Below are 20,534 nucleotides of genomic sequence, written 5' to 3' on the forward strand. Positions count from 1 at the left end.
ATCCAACATGTTTTAATGTTCTATAGAAACCATGGAATTTGTGGTTAAAAAAATTGACTTTATCCCTATGTGACATTAAATAATAGCAATTCTTAAAATTACAGCGTGGTGGTGAATGCCAGTAATTACAGCACTGGGGAGAGTGGGACGGAGGAATCCAGTATCAGAGTACAGCCTGGGCTACATAGTGAAATCATGTGTCAAAACAAACCATCCCAGCCGGTGGTAGCGGCACACGCCTTTAATTCCAGCACCTGGGAGGCAGAGGCAGGCAGATTTCTTGAGTTTGAGGCCAGTCTGGTCTACAGAGTGAGTTCCAGGACAGCCAAGGGCTACACAGAGAAACCCTGTCTCAGAAAATAAATAAATAAATAAATAAACCCAAAACAACAACAACAACAACAAACCATTCTAACACTGGAGAGGCAGAGGGAAGTAGGTCCGTGCAAGTTTGAGGCCAGAGTGCTCTACATGCTCTACATAGGGAGTTCCAGAGAATCTTGGGTTATGTGAGATGTTGTCTAAAACCAACCAACCAACCACACAAAAATACAAGCTAAAGTCTGCTCAACTAACAGGGCACTAAAAAAGCTTTTGTCTCTTGGAGAGCCCTCAGAAGTTTGAGAAAAATGTGGCTTGAAACAGCAAGTTTTCTTCTTTTGTTGGTGTAGTGCTTAAAACAGGTTGTTTGTTTGTTTGTTTTTTACAAAACACCTTTAAAATATTTTTCCTGACACTTGTTAAAATAGATAATGGGTCTATCTTAATTTGGAATACAAAAAAAAAAAAAAAAGCTGGAGACTTATAGTGCATAATCTGAGGGGGTCAAAGTGTAGAATCCTACCAAGAGGAAACATCAGGGGAGTTTATTGGTAAGCTACTTTATAGAGTTCTTACTGGAGAATGTCTGGGTTATTAGACATCAAGCGAGAAGCAGGCCTGAAATTTCTGTTAAAGTCAACAGAATTCTTGTAAGAATTAAAGGCAAAGATAGGGCAAAAAACAAAACAAAACAACAACAACAACAACAACAACAACAAAACAAAAAAACCCCACCTAATCAGAAAGGCAGCTTTGGAGACTTATTTTTTTTTTAATTTTTTTTTATTCGATATAATTTATTTACATTTCAAATGATTTCCCCTTTTCTAGCCCCCCCACTCCCCGAAAGTCCCGTAAGCCCCCTTCTCTTCCCCTGTCCTCCCTCCCACCCCTTCCCAGTTCCCCGTTCTGGTTTTGCCAAATACTGTTTCACTGAGTCTTTCCAGAACCAGGGACCACTCCTGCTTTCTTCTTGTACCTCATTTGATGTGTGGATTATGTTTTGGGTATTCCAGTTTTCTAGGTTAATAACCACTTATTAGTGAGTGCATACCATGATTCACCTGAGCCGGGCAGTGGTGGCGCATGCCTGTAATCCCAGCACTCTGGGAGGCAGAGGCAGGTGGATTTCTGAGTTCAAGGCCAGCCTGGCCTACAGAGTGAGTTCCAGGACAGCCAGGACTACACAGAGAAACCCTGTCTCAGAAAAACAAAAAGAAAAAAAAAAAAACACAGCCTGCCAACAGTAAAATGGTTATCCTGTTCTATCACCCTAAGCCACTCCTCCCTCCATTCCTTTAGCTTTAAAAAAAAAAAAAAAAAACTCTTGGTTTGTGGCAATGCCAAGGCTACAGTTTAAAAGAGCATGGACTACATTTCCCATAAGCAATCTGAGGGCGGGGCCCCAGCTATTCCGCCCCAAATCCCAAGCTTTGCAGCTGCGTACAAAGTGTCAGCAGGCTACGTGCTGGGACGAGTGGGCGGTGACCAGACTGTGTGTTGGGCGGGGGCGGGGGTGGGAAAGCGAGGCTGAGCTAAACGAGACACCATAGACTTCCAACTCGGCCTAGAGCGTCCTTTAAAGTGTTGGGGAGAGGCGGGCGGGGACCACCCCCAACTGGCCGCTGGCGGTATCATGGCATCCCGGAACCCCCCTCCCCAAGGTGAGCAGCCAGGGCCCGAAGTAGTCTCTGGGATGCTGCCCACAGCACTCGACCTTTTATTCCTACGGTGTTTCTCCCTTCCCCTCCTCCAGTGTTTCTGGGGCTCCGTCGCTGCACAGCCCCTTTGAGAGACCCCCTCCGAACCACACGTCTCCCTTCTCTCTTTGCGGAACTTAGCACGCTCACCCACACCGAACCAAGGCTAGACCCTGCCCTGCCCCCACCTCGAGCCCTTCTCCATCTTGCAACAGTATGGAGGGTTGGCGGGTTGATTTCCATTTGGTTGGTTGCATTTTAGTAGTGCGTGCTCTTACTTCCTTTTGCTGGGTTCCTGGCCTTTCCTTTCATGGGAGGATCAACCCCTCGGCCCCTTTTCCCACGGATGGAAATGTACCTTGCCCTGACCTTATTCTGATTGGGCGGGTGACCGCCCACTGCTTTGTAATTCAGCTGGCCTCTGGCTGCGTGTCCCTATGCCTTTCAAAGGAAATGGGGATGCTGTTGCTAGGCCTTTTAGCCTTGAGGCTCTAGTCTCAGGGATCGATTTAACCATGCTCATTCGTTTACATCTGGGCCTTTTTAGTAGTAGGCCAGTCAGAACAGTGAGTTGTCCCACAGATTTTATGAAAATAGTTTGTGAGATGTTAATGATTGTAAAATGAATGAATTTATTATTATTATTATTATTTGCATTTTTTATCTTTAAAGATTATGAAAGCGATGACGAATCTTACGAAGTGTTGGATTTAACTGAGTATGCAAGAAGACACCACTGGTGGAATCGAGTATTTGGCCACAGTTCTGGACCTATGGTAGAAAAATACTCAGTAGCTACCCAGATTGTGATGGGTGGCGTGACTGGCTGGTGAGAACATTCTTTTCATTAAATTTTAGTGGGAACCTGTTATTGTCCTTTTGTAAATGGCACAGCCTCCATAAATCTTCAGTGGCTCTCCACTGTTAAATTCCAGAAGAGCACAGCTTTGGGGCTTTTCCCTGATCTAACTGGTTGTATCAACCTTCAGATAGTCCTTGTTAGATTTTGATGATTTCCCTCTGTCAAAGGCCTACCATAGTTCCATTTTCCACCCTTTATCCTTCCTTTTCATTATCAAATTTCCAACTTTAGCAAGTTAATTATAAATAAGTTGTTACTTGCAGTTCAATGCCAACAGCTGGAAAAAAGCATGAGAATTCCCACTGCAGAACTAACCTCTAGGATTCTCAGCTTCATGCTCTGTAAAAATTATTCACAATGATGCAGTGGGTTCTATTTTGTGTGTGTGTGTGTGTGTGTGTGTATACTAGTTCTGATTATGATAGTGCTATGAAGATCTGAGAAGATTGCTTTTGTGTTAGAATTAATGGAATGATTACTTATTATGCAATAACGTGGGGTACAAATAAGGAGTGGGTAATAACCATTAACCAAGCAACAACTCATGTAAACCCATGTTTACACTGTTGTTGCCATGTATTTTAATTCTATTATTTTGGAATAAAATATTAACCAGATCACAAGAGGCAGAAACAGTTAAGTATTTTTGAAAAATGTTGATGACTCTTAAGTTGTAAGCATTTTTTTCTTTACATTTTAAGGTAAATTCATCTTGTGCTAATTAAAATATTTATATACTTCCTCTTGGCATGAGTAAATGGCATTTCTTCATGTGTGTTTTTCATGCACTTTGGAATAATGATGCCCTCCCATGCCTTTTTGTAAATGTCATTTTATAATTTAAAACAAAGAACAATTATTGTGCCGATTCCATGGAGCACAGGCATAGTATTAATACTGCTTTATTGTAAAATCATGCAGTTAGAACAGAAATTTCTGCTGAGGACCTTGGTCAATTAGATGATTCACTGTAGGATGATTACAAATCTGCCCTGCTTAAATGCATTTATAATTTGGTGCCAAAGGTGATTGGTTAGTGAGAATCATGGCTGAAAGCCCAGTGCTACAAGATACTTTAAAAATAGTTGAGGAATGAAATTCTCAGATTGTTGCCCATTTTCTTCTTTATAGACCTTTGCCAGGTTTTCTTTAAAACCCTAATGGCAGAGCATTAGTGGGGCCATCTTAGTGACCAGTACAAAGCTTGTGTAGCATTCAATCTGGGGTTTAATGAAGACTTCACTACTTGCTTCTATACTGACTCCTGTATAAGAAACATATTCTTAATGACGATGATGATAATAATAATGGTAATAATAATGATATAATAATAATAATAATAATAATAATAATAATAATAATAATAATGCATTTGAATTGTCAGTATCAGACAAGTATTCAACCCAGGAGTTATGTAATAGTTTGTAGGTATTTGGTTTTTACATCCATTACGTCCAGGTATCTGTATGGAGGTCAGAAGACAATTTGCAGGAGTCTTATCTCTACCATGTGGATTTTGGGGCTCAAACTTGGGTCTTTAGGCTTGGTGGCAAGTGCTTTTACCTGCTCAGCTATCTCTGTGACCTGATCTGTGTAATAGGACACTTATATTCATTCAGGTGGCTTGTTTTTGGTTTTGTCTTGTGTGGGCACAAATTCAGGACCATGCAAGCACTCTACCTCTAAATGATATTGCCAGCTACATAGGTGACTTGTTGTAATGACTTGGACTGTAATATAGATTCATTTGAAATCTTCTTAGGATATAGCATTGATGTGATATTGTGGCATAAAAGAGGAATAGTTAATAGGCATAAACCTAGCTTAACACTTAAGACCAACCAATTCAGACATGAAGACTAGCTTAAGGAGATCGGATTTAGCCCTAGGCTTTTGATAATAATAAATGAAAACTACTGTGAGACTAGGTGGTTGCTAGGAGACCTGGAGGCCTTGAATACTGGTAGAGCATGACCCAGAAGCAAAGCTTTGGGATCCCAACATTACATTCCAAAGGTGATGATGCCTCTAAGAATGGAAAGGAGGGCGGCAAGATAGCTCAGCAAGTAGGCGTGATGCCAAGCTTGGTGACTTGAGTTCTAGCCACAGGTCCCACATGGTAGAGAGAACCAACTCATGTACATTGTGCTTAGATGCGGGTGAATGTTTATACGCACACACTATGTAAAAAATTAATAACAAAAATAGAAAGGAGAAAACAGGTAATGTTTTTGAGATGAGGTATTTGAAGATAAGGATGGGAGTCTGAGATAAAATGACCTGGCAAATGGGAAATAGTATCATCAACTAGAAATTGGGGCCTCAGTAGCAGATGTTTGGGCTGTGTTTGTGTCTCTGTGACATGACTTATATTGAATTAAGGGCTACTGTGCTCCAGTACTACAGCAACAAATCCAAGACATTTTAGAGTATGCATTTTTACCACCTTGTGTGACTGAAGGAAAACACTGAATGTTTCTGAGTGGGCAAAGGACACTATCAAAAGAAATTGGAAGACATTAAGCTTTTATTAGGAAAGCAATAAAATGTAGAAGAAATTTAGTACATCAGTGATTGTTCTCATCTTTTGTTGTTTCTGTCATTAAAGGTGTGCAGGATTTTTATTCCAGAAGGTTGGAAAACTTGCTGCAACTGCAGTAGGTGGTGGTTTTCTTCTTCTACAGGTATGTTAGACCTTTATGTTAAAGCTTAGATAGAGCAGGGAATGTTAACTTTACCCATTTCATTCCTGGTCATTTCAACTGAAGGTATAATTTTTCTTTTAGGCATTAGTTTATAGGAAAACCAAAATGAGCTTTGAAAGCTTGCATCTGTCATGCAAGAAAACATATTTCTAGATTCTCTAATATGCTCACAGTGTGATGTGATGTCTGGTGTGGTTGTATACATCCATAATCCCAGCTACTCAGGAGGCGGAGGGAGGAGGACCCCAAGTCCAAAGCAAGACATAATCTTCAAACCAAACCAAACAGATTTGGGGGTGTAGCTTAGTAGTTGAGCCTTTGAATTCTACCAGTATCCTGGGATTATGGATGTGTGTAAACATACCTGGTTTAGATCACACTGTGTATACATTATAGTTTTTCCATAAACTAATGCCTAGTTATTTCAAATGCTGACCCACTAATAACATTTCTGACAATTTTTTTTAAGCTGAAGAACCAGGGCCAAATGTGGTGGTTTAGGTCTAGAATCCCAGCACTCCAAAGGCTGACAGAGGTTAAGACAGAAGAATGTAGAAATCCATGCCAGCCTTGGATAACAGTTATATTCTGAGATATTATGGGGGGAAAAAGAGAAAAGGAAGACGACAGATAGGAAGGAAGAAGCAGAAAGTGGAAAATTAAGTTTAAAAAATATCCATAATCCCTCTACAGTCCTATTTCAGTGACAGGTGAATTAAAATTTTAATTTTGTTCATGCTCTTTTAGGGGTAAAGTACTTTGCTATTAGAGAGTGTTTATGAGGGTATTATCTACCATTCATGTCTGTTTGATAATGTATTTTCCTTAAAATAGCATTTCCTGAAGAAGATCAAATACAGTAAATCTCACAATTGAAGATCTCTGGAAATAAATGTTAGCAGTTTTAAAGATGCAGAGAACTGTCAGTTATACCAGATTTAAGAAAAGATTAGTGTTCGTGGCGACCAAAATCTGACTTTAGTACCTAAGCCATCGAGCCTGTAATAACCAACATAGTGATCTTAAGTGCAGAGAGATACTATTTATATGAATTAAGCACTGGTGTAAGTAGTATCCTAGCCAGCTGTTTTAAGGTTGTATTTTCTATTAATAACAATATTAAGAGTAATATTTCTTGTGCTAGAGGTAAAACAATGTGCTTAATTTCTAAATTTGGTTCTTTGGATGTGTGCTAATATTTATACATAAGAGGATTTTACTTACGCTGATTTGGCTTGTGCTTGTATAGAATGATGCAGGTGATATGATAAATATAATAGACATATTTAATTCTGTCAGTATTTTGAAAACTGAGTTGTCATTTCTGTTCAGTGCAAAGGGCACTAGACTGAAGCAGAGTGGACTAAAACTGTTGACAGAATTGAATTGTGTGTTTGTTTTCATCCGTTTTTGCATGTTTGCCTGTCAGAAGTCTGTTTTAGTTGTTCAGTATTCACTGTTCAAATCCACATTTTATAACTCGTACTTCCTACTTTTCTAAGCCTGGCATTTTTGAAGTCTAAGGCAGAAGGGCACAGGTCCTGTCTGCATCAAATCACTTTCACCCACAGATATAATTAGCCTTGAAAACACAGTAGGAGGGGACCCAAAAGAAAAGCTAGGGAAAGAAACAGGCGGCTTTTAAGCTAATTAATTGCTTCATATGCTTAGGCCTGATTCCATATTTCATAACATTTGCTTATAATTAAAGATAAGTATTAGTTTGGCTTAAGACTTAAAGCTTTGCCAGTAACAATATTAAATGTTTTTCAGTAGATATTTATCATACTGACTTTTTAAAATAGACATTGGAGTTGCTCTGAGTACAGTAGTATGTACAACTAACAAATCCTAACCAGTTACAGATTTCTCCATTACCCCTGCTTAACTTTAGAAAAGTAGACAATGCTATATGAATATTTCAGCTTTCTACAGTTATATATGCCCTTAAATAAGGGACACATACCTGTATAGGGCTTGTCAGAGCTTAATCATCTGCTCCTCATATCCTGACTTTCCCCTCCCTTGAAGCAGCTTCTAACTTCTCACAGAGCCTCCTTTTCCCTGACTTAATTGACCGATTTTTGGTCTTTCAGCTACAGGAGTTCACTGTTGGCTTCACATTATGGAATATTCACTTATTTTTGAATCATCCTGTTCTATTCCCACCTGAATGCTTTCCGTCTCTCCCCCATGCCCTCTGGCCCCATCTTGAGTATTAGTTCCGGGTTGTGTACCTATAATTAAGTGGGCTTCTTGAATTCATGGTTTTTTCATTGAAAATGCATACAATACATTCTGATCGGGGTCCCTCTCCCATCCTCCAGGGTCCTCCCGCCTCGCCTCCACACCGCTCAGCTCCACACCTTCTGTCTCTCTTCAGAAAACAGGCAAATAAAACAGAATAAAAATGAACAGATTAATTTTTTTTTTCAGGCAGAAAAAGCAGCAGAAACACTGGGGTTTAGACCTTTATTTCCAGTAAAGTGTTAGGGATTGTTTTCTTTTGATGTCGTCCTATTATCTAAATCTTCTCTTGTAGGAATATTCATTAGGTAGCCTGCTCAGTGATCTGGAGAGAGCCTTCTCGGGATCTTCTAGTTCTCCAGGGGCTTTCCCTCTCAGTGCCATTCTGGATGGATATTCCCTTTGCTTTGTCTTGCTTCATATTTTCAAGGGATGTGTCTTCCCATTGTTATATCTTCAAGTAACTTGTGGAGAAAATGAGCTTAGACAGTGTAATTTTTTGAGATTTTTGCATGTCTGAAATTTTCCTTTTCTCCCCCATTTGAGTAACAATGTAGCTGAGTTTAGTTATTGCTGCATTGTCTTCCAAATTCGGTGTTGCTGTTTAAAGCCTCAAGCAGTTCTAGTGCCTGCCCATTTATTTGTCAGCCGACCTCCCTTCCCCCCACCTTTAACCCTCCACCCCTACCTCCCAGCAAATGCTTAACAGATTTTTTTGTGTGTGTTTGTGTTTGGATTTGTCACATAGTAGTCCTTGGTGTGGGCCTGTTCTTAACCACTGTAACTCTTTTCAACTCAAACATTTTTTTTTTAATATTAACTAATAAGTTCCTGTTCTTTGTTTACTCTCAGCGTTGCCCAGCCAGTATATTTTCTATGATATGGATCTCCTAGACTGGCTGTCTAATTTTCATAGCTTATCTTCCTGTTTTTTAGTTCTCTCTTTTTGGTTTACTTTCTGGGAAATATTTTCAACTTCAGTTTCTAGCTGAGATTTCATTTCTACTTTTTATTCTATTAATTCATTGGTACTGAGAATTCACTCGGCAAGCCTTCTATCACTGCGATACATGTAGCGCCAGCCCTTGTGCTTAGATTTTTAATTCCTATGAGATATTTATGATTATTTAAAGAGATTAAGAGGTAGACTGTGTATATCTGAAATTGACCCTCCTGGATCCCATTTCCGTTACAGAAGAAAACACTAGCTTTGGTGGAAACCATTTTAACTGCTTGTCTGTAGCTCACGAAGGTAGGGGGAAATTGTGTGCTTTGATGCTTTCTCTAATTTGAATTGAAAACAAAAGGTTCTTAAAAGCTCCCACAGAGTCGAGTCTTGCTGTTAGGGTAGGAGGGATACCCAGGGGGGAGCCCAACCTTTTAAAGGAGAAGGGGATGTGGGGGAGTGACCAGGAGGGGACAGAGCGAGATGTAAAGTGAATTTAAAAAAAAAAAGAATAACTATTAAACTTAAAAAAAAAAAAAAAAAAGAGTGACTGGGCTGAAATGTTTTAAATTGCCGGTGCTAGTTTGAAGTAATTGCCTTTATTGCTTACAGGTCTTGAGTGGTGGGTCAAATGGTCTATAATACACAAGGTTCTTAGTTTCTATACAGAATGTTTACCTACCAGTTTAATGTTTTCAGTGTTACAGACAACACTGCAGTGATAGCTATCTGTTTGCAATACTAGAGACCGAGCCCAGGGCCTCCTGTGTGTGCCCCCGGCTGCCCCTGTCCCACTGAGCTACAACCCAGACCCTTGATTAGCCACCCATTTTCATCTTTCATATTCTGAGACAAAACAAACATATTAAAGCCTTTTGATTATCAAGTGCTTCTAGTAAGTATACATCCATTGCATGTCAGTACTAAGGATTAAAATCAGGTTTTCATGCTGATATAGCAGACCCTTTGACTACAGAGCCATTTCCCCAGCATGCCTGTCTTTTTATTTCCTTCCTTCATTCCTTCCTTCCTCCCTCCCTCTCTTCCTTCCATCATTCCTTCCTTCTATCCTTCCTTCCATCCATTTTTCCTTTCCTTCACTCTTCCTAGTCCCTCCCTCCCCCTCCCTCCTTCCCTCCCTCCCTGTTTTTTTCCCTCCTTCCCTGTTTTGTTTTGTCTTATGGTATTAGGGGTCAAACACAGGGCCTTGTACATACCTTAAGCAAATGCTTTACCACTGAGCTACGTTTTCCGCTCTTATTTTGTTTTAAAACCTCTCCCTACAGCTTTTGCTACCATCATTTTGTTTTTGGTTGGTGTTTTGGTTGTTTTGTTTTGTAATGTTAAGAATTAAACATGCTAGACAAGTAGCCAATCACTAAACTGCAGCCCCCCCCCCCATCTAAGTGTGCCCCTCCCCTTCCTAACTTGTTTTGGTCTCCTGGTTTCATATTAAAAACCTTCTGTCCTTTCTGTCTAATGATCCTTGGTTGTTCATGTTTAAGAACTAGGCACTAACATTTGATGTAACTCTAAATCCTTAATAGGATTTTTTATATTTTGGAAAATCTAACTAGCCTAAGAAAAAAAAATTGAAGATCTGAAATTGGGAGTTGGGGTATCTTCCCAGTGGAACAGTTGAATCATTTATGGTGAGGCTGACAACCAGGAAGCCCCAACTACCTCCTTACAGCCTCCAAGCAGAAATGAATGTTTGCCTGAAAGCTTAGTGCTATTTTTAACATGTATTTTCCTTTTATTGTTGTGATTCTGGGGATCTAACTCAGGATGTCTTATATGCCAGACAAGAACTATACCACAGAGCTCTACTCTTTATTTTTTTTTAATTTCTTTTTTTTAAAGATTTATTTATTTATTATATGTAAGTACACTGTAACTGTCCTCAAACACTCCAGAAGAGGCCAACAGATCCCATTACGAATGATTGTGAGCCACCATGTGGTTGCTGGGAATTGAACTCAGGACCTTTGGAAGAGCAGTTGGTGCTCTTAACCACTGAGCCATCTCTCCAGCCCCCTCTACTCTTTATTTTTAATGGAGAAGCTTTTATGTTAATAAAGCTTCTTTACCCAGTGTCATTAAATATTGAAGTGCTGTAAGAAAGTCAAATACAGCTCAAAAAGTGGTCATTATTGTTCTACTTTTCTCCAGTCTGCTGGTTTGCATTTCCATTTCTTTATAGTTATATAAATAAGTTAGAAGTAAACAAGACTAAATTGAGTGCTGTGTAGTCAGTTCTGATAAGGCACTTGCCTGTTAGGTTAGATGGACTTGAATCTCACTGGGAACAGATAATTCATCCTTGATCAATGCACTAAAACTAGTTGCTAACTTCGGACTGTTCCTCTTCAGTTTGACCAGGTTTCTCTCTAAGGGAAGATAGTCATGAACTTGTCAAGGAAATCTCATCTGTGGAAACCATCTTCTCACTCACTCTTAAATATAATAAGAACCATTGGGACAATCTAGCCCAGTTACTTTGTTGAGTGTTCTTTGAAACGGGTTGGTTAGCACAGTTTTGGAGATTCAGTATTTATTCATGGTTTTTATTATCATTCACCCAGCGTTTCTCACTCATCTTCTTGCAGGACATTATCTGTTACCAGGGATACAGAGATTCACAGTTCCTGGCAGATGGTCAAGGCCAGACTGCATGGGTGCCTGTGGTGTGGTGAGAGTGCAAGAAAAAGACTTGGATTGCTTGGAGGTGTTAGAGGAGGACCCCAAAGAGACATTGTACTAACTGTCTAAAGACTTCTCATCTCCCTGCAGTTGTGTGATGCTCTACTTTAGTGTGTGTTAACATGGATAACATTTTGGCTAGTCTAACAATGACTAAAGCTATGCACATGCATAAAATCTTTGCATTTCAGTAAAAAGATATGTTGAAATTCAATCTACAGTTAAATTCTGTAAAGGTTACAAAGCAATCAACTGGTTTGAATACATCATAAGGCAACTTTTCAGTTTTCATATAGAATTTTCATATAGATCCAAATCACTGTGTCAGGCACTACCAGAAAAGTTGTCATATGCCAATTCAATTTGACCACCGTTCTTGCTGAAGCTAGAGTCTGATGGGTACCTGGTGAGTGAGTATAGGAAGAGCTGCAGATAAACAAAGTCAGCTGTGGAGTCTGTCACAGAGAAAATAGAGCCTAAGGTACAGGTCAGATTCTTTATATGAAATCAATATTTTTGTTATTTGAAATATTTTGTATATGCTTAACAGCCTTGTATGTGGTTAAAAGCCTATATTATAACCGTATATATATTTACTTCTTGTGTACTTATTTTTATTTAGATTTTACTTATATTAGTTACATCTCACTATTGTTTGCCAGTAGCCCAGTAGCTTCATATAAGGGTTTTTTTAAAGGACGGGTGGTGGTGGTGCACACCTTTAATCCCAGCACTTGGGAGGCAGAGGCAGGTGGATTTCTGAGTTCAAGGCCAGTCTGGTCTACAGAGTGAGTTCCAGGACAGCCAGGGCTACACAGAGAAACTCTGTCTCAGAAAAACAAAACAAAACAACAAAAAAAAGATGAATAAGCATTAAGCTATAGTTTTATAAAAAGGATTGGTTGTCTGAAATTTATTATGGAAAGCAATTACTTTAAAAATTGTAAATGAAAATGGAAGCCCATCATTACTCCCCTTCACTTTCCTCCCTCCAGCTCTCTCTATGTACCCTGCTGTCAGAATTCATGACCTCCTTCCCTTTGTTATTGATGCATATAGGTATAAATGCATGCATTTAGTGTTGATTGTATGTGTATGATTTCAGGGATGACAACTTGGAACCGGATTCCTATTTAGAAGCGTTACCCCGGGGTTGACTAATTCTTCCCATTTCAGGAGTCATTAGTTGCCTGTAGTTCTTTGTGTAAGGGGGTGGGGCATGAGACTTTCTCTTCCATTATAGCTGTATATTTGATATTCTCATTGTTCAGGTCCTCTTTGAGCAGCCATATTGGTGACATTTCATGGGTATAGCTTGCCTGTCTTTTGTAGGAAACAAGATCTTACAGCAAATTTCCTGGTCTCTTGCCTCTTCGATTCTCCCCTTTTCTTCTGAGATATTCCATAAACCTTAGGTGCAGGAGTTGTGGTGTTATAGATGTATACTGTCATGTCTGAGTTTTGTTTTGTAATCATATCCATCTGTTGCAAAGCAAAGCTGCTTTAATTATGGGTAAAAGCTATACTTATCTGGGTAGCAAGATAAGTATTTAGAATGCGGTTAGAAATTATGATTTACTAAAGTAGCAGTACTAGGCTCACATCTAAGGATTATGATTTCACTACTTCTGGTGGTTGGCTAGGTTTCCACTGAGTACTAGAAATAATTTTCTTTCTGTTGAGCAGACCTAAGTCCAAATAGATAGCTATCTCTTGGTTACTACCACAATATTAGTGCCTTTAGGGCTATCTTCTCATTCTGGTAATTGTTGTAATTAATAGGCATAATGGATGGGTGGGAGAGTTGGTTGCTCTTTTTCCCTTGGCATTTTGTATAGCACCTCCTGGTACTATGAAAGCTAGTCTACAGGGAGAAAGGTTCCAGATCATGTCTAGTTCAGATCCTCCAAGTCCTCTGTTTGAAGTGCATGGTGTTCTCAGCAATGTATAATTACTTTCAACTCCTGGGAGATTACCAAAGGCAGTAGCAATAGTCTATATTATTTTGGGAGTCTCCTGAGCAACTCAAGATGGCATTTTTCATCAGCTTTTGTTCAAGAGTCAATGGCTCTTGTGGGTAGTATTGTCAGCAGCCTAAGTGGCATAACTGTGGTGTGTGTGTGTGTGTGTGTGTGTGTGTGTGCATGTATATATGTATATATAAATGGTCATGTGCATTATATATAATTTTAGATAAATAAAAAATAATATGATTCCTTATGGCTTTTTTAAACATCCTTAATGCTGTTTTCCGTCTCATGCAACTTGTTGTATATTGACCTCCCTCTCCCTTCCCCAGTTAAGCCTCATTCTCCATCCCCCCACCCCCCCACCTCCATTTCCCTCATATCATTTGTGTCCTGCTGTTCCCATCTCTAGCACACCCCATACTTTTAAGCCTCTTTTTCTTTCTTGATATCTGTGGTCAGCCCAGGTTATATACTGAAATCTGAAGATTTGGAGGTAGGAACCCCACAGATGAAAGAGAACATGTGGGGGGGTTGGTCTTTCTGGGTCTGGGATACCTCATTCAGTAAAATGTTTTCTAGTTCTGTTTACTTGGAAATTATTTAATTTTTCTTTACAACTGAATAGCATTCCATAGTATATATGTAACACATTTTCATTACCCATTCATCAGTTGTAGGACTTTTAAGTTGTTTCTATTTCAAGCTATTGTGGACAAAGGAGCAGTGCACATGGACGGCTGAGCAAGTATCTGTGGAGTAGATGTCAAGTCCACTGGGCATTTGCCAAAGAGTAGTGTAGCTGCGTTATTTGGTGCAATTATTTTTAGCTTTTTTTTTTTAAAAAAAGAATTTTCCACACTAATATCCAAATGGACTACATTAGTTTTCAGTCTCACCAACAGTGAACGGAGGTTCCCTTTTCCCCACACTCTCTTCTTAAATTAAGTAGATTCAAAGCTAGTGAAGTGCCTTTATCAGGCTATTTGAGATTTCTTTAATAACTTGTCTACTGATTGCTTTCTGATTACTAGGTATTTCACATCTATTTAATTAAAAGGTACTTTTTATTAGTCATACACTTTAGATAATCTGTCTTCTTAGCTGATTCCCTATTCTAAAGGGTAGGATGAAAGCTCTTATAATAGTTATAGTACATCTTCTTGAATCTTTCACAGCATGTACTACATTTTTCTTAATTCTGTGTTCATTGCATCTAAGAAGCCAGTTAGTATGTGTTAAAACTCTGCAATTCTCTAAGAAGAGTGAGAACCACATCCCCTTTGTTCAGTTCCTCTTGACTAATTAATTACATTCGTGAGTCTATAACAGTTTCTTACTTAGATGCTCCGGGAATTCCTGCAAAACTACACGGCCTTCTCTTTCTGTGCTAATCGTCATTCTCATGACGTGTTTACAGGTTGCCAGTCACAGTGGCTATGTACAGATCGACTGGAAGAGAGTTGAAAAGGATGTAAACAAAGCAAAAAGACAGATCAAGAAACGAGCGAATAAAGCAGCACCTGAAATCAACAATATAATTGAAGAAGTAAGATAATGAGAATTTTTGCCTTCTGTTTTTTGCTAAAAGGTTTCAGTAGAAAATATGATTGGGGATTGCATTATTTTATTGATGTTTGAGCCAAGCATGACAGCTCATACCTATCATCCTAACACTTAGGAGAATGAATCAGGAGGATTGCTATGAATTATAGACCAGCCTGTTAGCCTGACCTACAAACTGTGTTTCCAGAAAGCAGAACACACACACACAAAATCAAACAAACAAATAGCAAAAAAAAGAAAGAAAGAAAGAAAAGAAAATAGTTGGGAATGTTATTTATCTTGAATTCAATAAATAAGACATTCTTTCAAAATTTGCACTTTTATTGTTGTTAAAATAAACATCGAGTTTACCATGTGCAAGTATACAATTCAGAGGCACTATATACATACATGCTTCTGTACAATTATTACCACTATCCATTTACATAACTTGAAAAATTTATTAAATACCATTTCCCCAAATTTCCCTTCCCCCTAACCTCTATTCATTTTTGGGACTGTCAGTTAATTAGAGTGTACATAAGTAGAATTGTTCATTTGTCCTTCTGTTGTCCTATTTCATTCAAAGTAATGTGTAGTGTAATCTAGCTAACATAGTATTTGTAGCATCATTATGAGTATTTTTATTGACACCTTGATTTTCAGGCAACGGACTTTATCAAGCAGAACATTGTGATATCCAGCGGCTTCGTGGGAGGCTTTTTGCTAGGCTTGGCGTCTTAAGGACTTGAAGGCTCCATGGTAGTGGATCCAACAGTGAGAGGAAGACTGTGGCAGCAGGGTGATCTCTTAACGGCACATGCTACTAGAGTCTCCAAAGTAGGAAGAGCCGGCTGAACAGTGCAAAGGCAGCGGCTTAGTGCTTTGCCACCTGAAGCTTACTATGCTAGTATCTGCTGTAAGACAACCTATGCAGTGTGTAAACAATAGAATTCTTGAGCAGTCATGGATTTTGCAAACTTTTAAATGTATATTTGTTTAGAAACTAGCCTATGATTATCATCACTGGATAGAGTGGAGACAGAAAAAGCTGTTACGTGTACTGTCCAATGAAATATTACCCTACCTTCTTCTCAAAGTTCTTTGTGCTTCACTGTCTAGTGCTAAGAATTAAAATTTGTCTTATAGCTTCAATAGTATGGCTGACTCTTTTTATTGTTTTACCCCTTTGTGGAAGGCAATAATAGAATTAAGATATTCAACTCTTCTGATGTATTGATCTTTAGGTTTTTCTCCCTTCTGTTTCTTGCTTATGTGTAACCTTTACATTAAAGAAAGCTTTTGTAATGAAATACTACATGGCTAAAACACTTTTCCCTTCTCTAATGTCCACAGTTTTTAAAACGGCTCCTTATATGTTCTAATTTTTCGAGTTTGATTTATTTATCCCTGATAGCTTAGATAGAACTAATTTGGGAGTATGTTATTAGTTGGGTCATTGACATGCTTTATTAAATTTAAATGCATCTCATGTTTTTATTTCTAAAAGTCCTAAAAGTCCTAAAAGTCCCCAAAAGGTACCGGTTGCTTTATAATACTTAATAGTATAATATGAACCTATTGTCTGAAGAACTGTGATTTTCTGTGTAGTCATAAAATTATAACTTAAATATAATTGCTTCCTTGATTATGCGATGTAAGCACTAGGGCTCTCAGGCATTGCTAGCATTACATTTCTTGAACACTAGGCCAGTTTACTTGTTTCTCTGGGCCGGCCTCACAGTTGTTCCGAGCATCTCTTGTCCAAGAACAGCTTTCAGTGTTGTTATTCTTGTTCATAGACTTCTAGGTTGTCCCTGGGGGAAACAGCAGAACAGTATAGGTTAGCGTCTTCAGACTGGAAAGATTGCAGCTACTCAGACTATCTCCCTGTGATAGGAAGCTCCCATTATGTAGTGTATCTTGTAAATGTGTCATTTCATATTTTTTGATATTGGTTACAAGCTGTGTGCTTGTAGTGTCTTGAAATTCTTTAAACTCAAATGTGCGATTGAGTTTTCATTTCTTTTATTCTCATTAGTGCCTCATACAAAATGCTAAATAAAACTCGGTTTCTTAATATGAAGTGATTGTACTTATAAATACTTGTTATTCTTTATTCTTTTTTTCCTCCATTTTCACTGGCTAAACCTTTCATTGCTATAAAATTAAAAGGAGCAAATATCTTGCTTGTGTTGGGGTCATGTCAGTAGAACCATGAGAACCATGGCCCTGCTTCTGAGCGCCACTGCTGGGTTCTCCTGTGCAGCAGGAGTTCCTACCTCAAGAAACTCCAGTCTTTTCATTCCGAAGATGGTCATAGTGTCTGCTCTTTGGGTGATATGTTAGAAAAATAGGGAAAACACAATATGTCTGCTCTCTAGCATTCAATTAGAGGCATTACAGTATTCCAGTACTGAAGAATTCATATAGTAATGTTGGAACTATTCGAATATGGTGTTGGAGAGAATTTCCTTTAAGAGTCCAAATATACAAATGAAAAGAAGAGTTAGAAATGGTGGTGTACTGCAATAATGCCAGCATACAGAGAGCTGATACATTAGGACCAGAGTGGCTATAATGGGCTATGTAGAAAGCTCCTGTCTTACACAACACAGGCTGAGTATGGCCATATTCACCTTTAATCCCTGCACCTGGGAGGCAGAGGCAAGCAGGCCTCTCAATTCAAGGCCAGCTTGGTCTACAGATCGAATTCTGGGCTAGCCAGGGATATGTAATAGACCCTATGTCTAAAACCCAAACCTGACTTTTTTTTTTTTTATATTGCAGTTAAGGAGGCTTGGGAGCCTCACTTTCAGTTGCTGTGTACATGTTTGTGCCTGCATTTGACTGGGACCTGTCACATGTGCTAGGCTGTAGAATTTTCTATTTGGATGTATCATGTTGGTACTGACAAAAGTATCTATTTAGAGAATGTTTTGGATTTTGGGTTTCATTTTGAGGTTATACAATCTGCCTAGTGCTTTGCCTGTGGTAAGTGTTATGGACTTCAAGACCACTGAGAAAGAGAAAAAAAAAAAGGAACCACAGACTCAATTCCAATTGCAATTAGCTAAATTTATTAAAAACTACTAGCAGGGTGACAGCCTTAAAACCAAATTGAAGGTGTGTGGAACAGAAGGGTTGTATTTTTAAAGGTAGAGGCCACAGTTAGCTTGTTTCTGTGGAATCTGTAGCTGCATGAGAAACTGCTTCATTCCCCTCAGCTGCATGGAAAGCTTTCTCCCCTGTATACAGTGTTAATTAAGCAGGGCTTTACAGAAGCCAGAGCAAGTGGTTAATTATCTCACAGCAGTTACTCTATTATGGGAAGGGTAGAGGTTGTTAGAAGCTCATCTTTCAGGAATTTAGGGCAGAGGCCTGTGGCTTCCAAGGGTACCTGGTACAGACTGGAGTTTCCTTAGCCATTGCATTCCACATTGGCTCCACCTCATATGAATCAAATCAGAGGTTCATATTGAGGTACATGTTGATTTGAGCCTATACAACTAACACTTTTAACACTTGGCTTTTTTAAATGAGATTGCAGAATTATAATTCACTAGCCCATTACATTCTGCACTAGCTCTAGGACAGTGGTTCTCAGCCTTTCTCATGCTGCAACCCTTTCATATAGTTCCCCATGTTGTAGTAACCCCCAACCATAAATTTATTTTCATTGCTACTTTATAGCTGTAATTTTGCTTATGAATCATTATGTAAATATCTGTGCTTTCTGATGGCCTTAGGTGACGCCTGTGAAAGGGTCATTCGACCCACAAAGGGGCTGAGAACCACGACTCTAGATGAATGAGTTGAATCTGGGGAATAAAATTCTAAGTCCCTTGGTATTTATAGTGTTTGACACTGACTTCCATAAATGAGCATTAGGATGTATGAAGCAGCATGGAGAAAAGAAACATCTGATTCATCCAGGAAACTTTGGTACCCATGAAGTAAGCCATTCGGTCAGATTCCAGCCCCCATCTTGTATAGCACCTTTGCAAAAATTTTTTTTATAAAAAGTACTTATGATACTGAGGGAGTCTGGAGGCCAGCATGGGTAGCCATTTTCCCTTTTGCCAGAGAAAAGAAAAGGAACTCATTTTTGTAGAGGAGAACCAGTTCTTTAGCCCTAACATACTGGTTTCTGTAACTGCTTCTCAGCTGAAATTAGGACATTGTTGTTAGGGCTCAAGAAGACTGGGATGCCATTCACTGGCCAGGAAAAGGCCAGGTACATCTACTTTGCTACCCAGATTATGCTGGACCACCTGGTGCTAGCAAAGTACACGGAAATTGAAGCAGACTGAAATGCTGGTCCAAAACGGGGACTCAATCTGGTAAGAAGTTACATCAGCTTTCAGCAAGTTCAGTGCTGGCTGTTTCTGAAAGACAACTTCAGGCTGCTGTGTTCAGGATAGGTTCAGGAACTTAGGGGGGATCTTAAATTTGAAACTTCCAGTCCTGTGGTCCTGGTTGTTGGGGTGGTGGAGAAAATCCTAAATCTAGCTAGGGGTAGGAGAGAACCCACCCTCGGGAACAGGCAGCAACGTGAGGAAACTTAGACCATTGACTGACACGAGAGGAGTACTTAGCTGGAATCTACTTGACCTGTAACAGGTGGATCCAAGTCACAACTCCATGAGGCTTACATGAAGTTTTGTTTTTTTAAGTTTACAACAAATGAGACAAACGGTTTACTGCTATTAACATTTCTACTGTTTGTAATCTGTACTGGAATCCTCATTCTAGAAAAAGCAGTTAACAAGTATCTCTAAACTACTGGAGTAAACTCATGCCTTTGAGCCATAGCAAAAGTTTGAGGACCCAAAATATGATTCTGGACTAAAGGCATGAATATTCTTTCCTTTACCCAGAGGGTCAGAGATATTGAACAGAGATGTTTTCAGCAGGATGAAAAGCCCTTTTAAGTCTATACTTAGAAGACAACCAAAAGAAAATTTAAAATTTGACCTGTGACTCTAATAGTAGCCAGTTCTTTACAAAAGATAGATCAGTAGCTTATCAGACTCTATTGGTTAATATGTTAAAACTTTGAGACTACACATGGAATGGAATCATTGATAAGTGGATATTAATTAGCCCTGAAGCTCTGAATACTGAAGATACAATTAGCAAATCAAATGATTCCCATGAAGAAGGAAGAAGAGGGCCCTAATCCTGGAAAGGCTTGATCCAGCATTGTAAGGGAGTACCAGGACAGAGAAGTGGGAGGGGGAAAGATAGGAGAATGGATGGAGAGAAGAGGACTTATGGGACATATGGGGAGGGGGGAACTAGGAAAGGGGAAAGCTTTTGGATTGTAAACAAAGAATATAAAAAATAAAAATATATATTAAAAAAACTTTGATCTTTTGAAATCTTAATATCATGTATCTTATTTGTACATATCTTAAATTATTTCCTTAGAAATTCATAATTTACCATAAGACACAAGTGGTTGTTTATTGAGAGTGCTCATTGCAAAGCAAGTGTCTTAGGGTTTCTATTGGTGCAATGAAACAACATGACCTA

At 39.0% G+C, this 20,534-nt stretch overlaps 1 protein-coding gene across 2 annotated transcripts; it reads left to right on the forward strand.

Moving 5' to 3' along the window:
- Positions 1-1,838: 1,838 nt before the first annotated feature.
- Fundc1 (FUN14 domain containing 1) lies at positions 1,839-17,082 on the forward strand. Of its 2 annotated transcripts, none has more exons than XM_052171336.1 (5): positions 1,839-1,985; positions 2,694-2,850; positions 5,492-5,567; positions 14,872-15,000; positions 15,663-17,082. In XM_052171336.1, exons 1-5 carry the CDS (start codon positions 1,958-1,960, stop codon positions 15,738-15,740), a joined length of 468 nt encoding a protein of 155 aa, XP_052027296.1. In that variant the 5' UTR covers positions 1,839-1,957; the 3' UTR covers positions 15,741-17,082. The 2 variants fall into 2 exon arrangements, with proteins under 2 accessions (XP_052027296.1, XP_052027297.1); XM_052171337.1 differs by lacking the exon at positions 1,839-1,985 and adding an exon at positions 2,474-2,587.
- Positions 17,083-20,534: the final 3,452 nt, after the last annotated feature.

The sequence above is a fragment of the Apodemus sylvaticus genome, chromosome X, assembly GCF_947179515.1.
Source record: "Apodemus sylvaticus chromosome X, mApoSyl1.1, whole genome shotgun sequence".
Classification (NCBI taxonomy): Eukaryota; Metazoa; Chordata; class Mammalia; order Rodentia; family Muridae; genus Apodemus; species Apodemus sylvaticus.

Bases quoted from the DNA above. Each gene is read 5' to 3' on its own strand.
- Fundc1 (XM_052171336.1), top strand. From the start codon at position 1,958: ATGGCATCCCGGAACCCCCCTCCCCAAG. The intron at 2,851-5,491 runs GTGAGAACATTC...CTGTCATTAAAG, and splicing joins ATGGGTGGCGTGACTGGCTG to GTGTGCAGGATTTTTATTCC. The intron at 15,001-15,662 runs GTAAGATAATGA...CTTGATTTTCAG, and splicing joins TCAACAATATAATTGAAGAA to GCAACGGACTTTATCAAGCA.